Source organism: Glandiceps talaboti, chromosome 18 (genome assembly GCF_964340395.1).
Source record: "Glandiceps talaboti chromosome 18, keGlaTala1.1, whole genome shotgun sequence".
Taxonomy (NCBI): domain Eukaryota; kingdom Metazoa; phylum Hemichordata; class Enteropneusta; family Spengelidae; genus Glandiceps; species Glandiceps talaboti.
The window spans coordinates 4,570,001-4,574,362 of NC_135566.1; the positions used below are offsets into that span (position 1 = coordinate 4,570,001).

At 35.9% G+C, this 4,362-nt stretch overlaps 1 protein-coding gene across 1 annotated transcript in view; it reads right to left on the reverse strand.

The window, feature by feature from the left end:
- LOC144449265 (peptide-N(4)-(N-acetyl-beta-glucosaminyl)asparagine amidase-like) overlaps nucleotides 1-4,109 on the reverse strand; it is a 6,241-nt gene extending 2,132 nt beyond the window's left edge. Inside the window, exons 1-2 of the mRNA XM_078139779.1 lie at nucleotides 4,083-4,109; nucleotides 1-137 (exon numbers count right to left, since the gene is read on the reverse strand). The exon at nucleotides 1-137 is cut by the window's left edge and continues 61 nt beyond it. Coding sequence (XP_077995905.1) covers nucleotides 1-137; nucleotides 4,083-4,109 — 164 coding nt within the window. The remainder of the gene's footprint in view (nucleotides 138-4,082) is intronic.
- Between the last annotated feature and the right edge of the window lie 253 nt (nucleotides 4,110-4,362).

Consider the following 4,362-nt stretch of genomic DNA (forward strand, 5'->3'; position numbering starts at 1 on the left):
TTCTGCCAGCCATCAATTTCTGAACTGTTGTCATCGTGTCTATAGTATTTGTTTTCTTTTGCACTATACTTCAGACGGAAGAATTTCTCTTTTTTCTCCTTTTCCGATAGTTGAAATACATGTTCCGGTCTTTCAACCTATAAAAAATTAAGTTGAAATTGTACTAATTATGTGATCAATCAATTACCGTCACTCACCAAGGACTGCCTCGAGAAATATCGACGTTCATTAGTAGTCTGGTCGCCTTGCCAAGCTCACTGTATACATGTATATGAAGTTAAATACATTATGCAACAACTGAAAGTGGATAAGTGGTTGAAGGACGGCCGCAAGTTTGCATATCTGAATAAAAACAATTATCTCGTCAAAGAAGACACCATGTCTACAGTTTGTACATTTCCCAACTGAACACTTTGCTGTCAATGTGTGTTGTGTTGTGTTGTGTTGTGTTGTGTTGTGTTGTGTTGTGTTGTGTTGTGTTGTGTTGTGTTGTGTTGTAAGAGCGAAGAGAAAGTCACATCAGGGTTAGAGCTGTTAAAGTATCAACTATAAATAATAGAATATATGAAGATTATATATACTACTAGTGTGTGTGTGTGTGTGTGTGTGTGTGTGTGTGTGTGTGTGTGTGTGTGTGTGTGTGTGTGTGTGTGTGTGTGTTATGTATATGTCCTAGCTCATTTTGTATCAGTAGAAGTAAAGTTATCTTTATATTAATAGAATCTCGTTTTGTATCCCTAACAAAATGAAGGACGCAAGAGTAAAATTATTTTACGTCAACAACTTTGTTGATAGTTTAATTGTTATTTAGATCACTTCGAAAGTTGGGTCCGTTGTCCTAGTAGGTGCAACACAAATTTCCGTTATCTGTGTTGCTGTTAGTGACAGTGTGTTTCCTTTTCTAGTTACGTGTGTACTCTCATAGGAAAAATGATTAGAGAAATATCAATTTGTCACGTGCAATTCTTATAAAACACAATATTAAATGTAGTTTACAGGAATCGATTAAATGCCAAAACAGATTTCAAAACCGAATTCTTGTTGACAGCTTTGTTTTACCCTCCATTTTTAGAAGCCTCGGTGGAGAATGTCTCTACGTCACATATGAGTAGTTGACAGTGATGTATACGTTACATGTTTTCACTTTACACACGATCTTGAAGAAGAAATACGCAGTGCTTCCAACCATGAAGCGGTGAAGATAGCGAGTCGGTACATCTCAGTCTGAGCGGATGATGTTAAATCTTCCCCCTGGATATATCTAATGTGTAACACCTTCTCTCGTTAACCACTCACGACGCTTGACGTAGACCTCACGTTCATTGGCAATTCGTGTATGAATCATTGCTTACGCTAGGATGAGATAATTCTGGTCGAAAAAACAACTTTTCGCTGTCCTTGGAGATTTATAATATATGCTGAGTATAACGTGAAATTTGATCATAAGAACTGTGATGTTTCAAAATGATGTAAAGTGGTTTCTTGCATGAATCTACCAACGAATCTACCGACCATGTCAGATAACCGAGAGCTTATAGATTGTTTATGTTACGTCAATTCTGACCCTTCACAACACGTCGTGTAGGCCCTACAGTCAACTTCTCTGAGCGCTGTTAGGATAATTTTATGAAATATTTCTCAAACTCTTAAGTTGTCAGATGGCGAACAATATAAAGGTCGTTTTGAAAAATAATCATATCAAAGTAAAACTCACAACATTAAATATTTAGAATCTAAGATCTGCACGTAAAGATTATACAAAATTGTTCCTCGAGGCTCTTTGAACAATTTCTTTTATTATTCAGCGGAAAATCCTGAAGTGCCAAATTTATTTTACAGAATGGGAGGCGACCCTTGTAATTTGCTTAAGTAATTAAAACATTACCATGCACAAAACATGTCATGTTCCATGAATCTACGTGCTCCATTAGGCTTCTTAAAATCAGTATTCTATTAACCATGTAAACAAATCTGAACTCTGACCTTTTCTAATCGATCAGAATTTGTTCAAAAATTCCTTGCGGGCTCACACTATAATATTAATATGTTGAATAAGAAAGCTATCCGTAACGAAAATATTAAGCCGTGGAATGGAAATTCTAAGAAAATTCGACGCTGATCGATAGTTAACTATAGAGTTTATAGAAATGTAGTGCTGTGGTCGATGGACGCTTGACGGATGATCGCGAGACAGAGATAGCAGAAAGCCATTAGGACGTGATACGTCAGCGTATAGAAGTCAGTGATCAGTGCGTATCTCGACATCTTACAGGGCCGTATTATTGCTTTTTATGGAGACTGCAATTAAATTATTTAGGAAGGACAGATGATTTAAATGTTATGTTAAGATTATGTATACGAATCAAGTATTGTTAAATACTGCCACGAACTTGAACTACGTATACCTAATTCAAATATTCGTAGTTAAAGTTTCTCAAGTGTCCATTTCTCAGTTCTAGTATAAATGTTTATGTTTACATTGCAGTACTATAGGCAAGAATATACACGATTTGTGTAATCTTTGTGGTATACAGTAGAAACCAGTTTACCCGACACACAACGTCGTCGGACTCGACAAAAACCTTATAAAAAAGTTGCTACATTTTAGCGTCTGTCTCAACAAAATATTTCCCAAAACATTGCGACATAATAAAGTCTGTCGACAAAGTTAAGGATCTGCAGTGGCTAATGATAGTTCATGTATGATGTGAAGAAAACGTTGCAATGTTGGTAAAAAAAATATATCGTTGTTACAGTAGCAATATTGTCTAGTCAGACGATAAAATGATTTAAGATTTTGTGAAAGTTTTTTTTTTCAGGTTAACTGGCTTCTATTGTAATTTGGAACGCTGTACATATATGACACATCTCTGTATTCAAGCCAATGCACTCTCTTGGGTCATATTGTCTAATTCTACAAAAAAAACCCGTTAAGACATGAATTCTTCTATCCTTCTTTAATGGATAGAGCTTAATCACAGGACAAAAGCTAGCAATAAGAGAAGTAACATCTTTCACTAGACTCTATTGGAACCGTCCCAGGGGATATGACCCCGTAGATAGTACGTGTACTTGACTTGAACCGCCGACGTGAGCAAATTCATGGGAAACATTTTGTTAAAATTTTGACTTGTGACCGAGGTTACGTGCAAAATAGAATATATGATAGAAAATGCTTGAACGAACAAATATATGCCTAAAAAGTAACAATGAATAAACTGAACTTATAAACGATTCTAGCTGTATCTGCAGCACTTTTCAAAAGCTGTTTTGTTAGATACAATTAATCGTAATATCGTACACCCTTCACGGTGCCGTAAAAAGGTCTGTGGATATTACGACGATGGTAATCATGCTGCATTGGCGATGTACTCACCTGGATGTTCCACAAGTAGGCCATATGCACCCTTTGAATGTAATCCTTTATTAAATGATGAACTCTTGATATATTGAACAGTCTGTTACAACAAATACCATTATTTGTCCCTATATAATATAGATTTCCAATGGAGTACACGTGGAAGCATTATAAACAGTTCCATTTGTTGTGTCTCCAAACGAGATCGAGGTGGAACTGAAGGGATTTACTATACAGACTGCAAGTCTAGCTAACAAGACTCCTTCGCCAAACTTACTAGGCCCTTTATCTTAGTGATAATTAGGTAAATAAAGAATATGTCTTAAGATCGTATGTTGAGAAACGTTTACGTTTTCCTAACAGGATTTACTAAATCTAAAACCACCGTCACAACCTGTTGGTGTTTTGTTTCGATTGACAATGTTTTAAAAACAACGCCTCCATTTGATTTTAGTTACGTAAAAGAAAGAAACGGGGGACGGTTAATTGCATGTAGAACATGTGATTTGAAGGGATTTAAATAGATTAGGCTCACCTGAGTTGAATTAAAAACACAAAATTAACTCCTCGTTAATCATGGCAGAGAGAAACAACACATAGCTTCTCCATGGATACCGTTTACAGTGTGTGTGGGTTGCATAATAGTGAAACAGGAGACCATTAGTCGAGGACTTGTCATTCAAACTAGCAATTAAGTAACATGTAGACAAGAAAATCCTCCTACCTCATCTGTTTTAGCTTCTTGTTTCATCTTGCCATCGTCTTAAAGCTCTGTGGAGATTAAAAACCAAGACATTTAGTGTATGTTTCAAGTTGACCCAAATGTATATTTTAAAATTGACTGTATATGTATTAGCTTGTCGATTTCAACAAAGGCAGATTGTGAGATAGACAACAACTTGTCGATTTCAATAAAGCAGATTTTAAGAAAGTCCATTTTGAAATAGGCTGTATCCTGTCCACTGCAAGAATAACACATTTTGAAATAGACAAGATTTCAACAA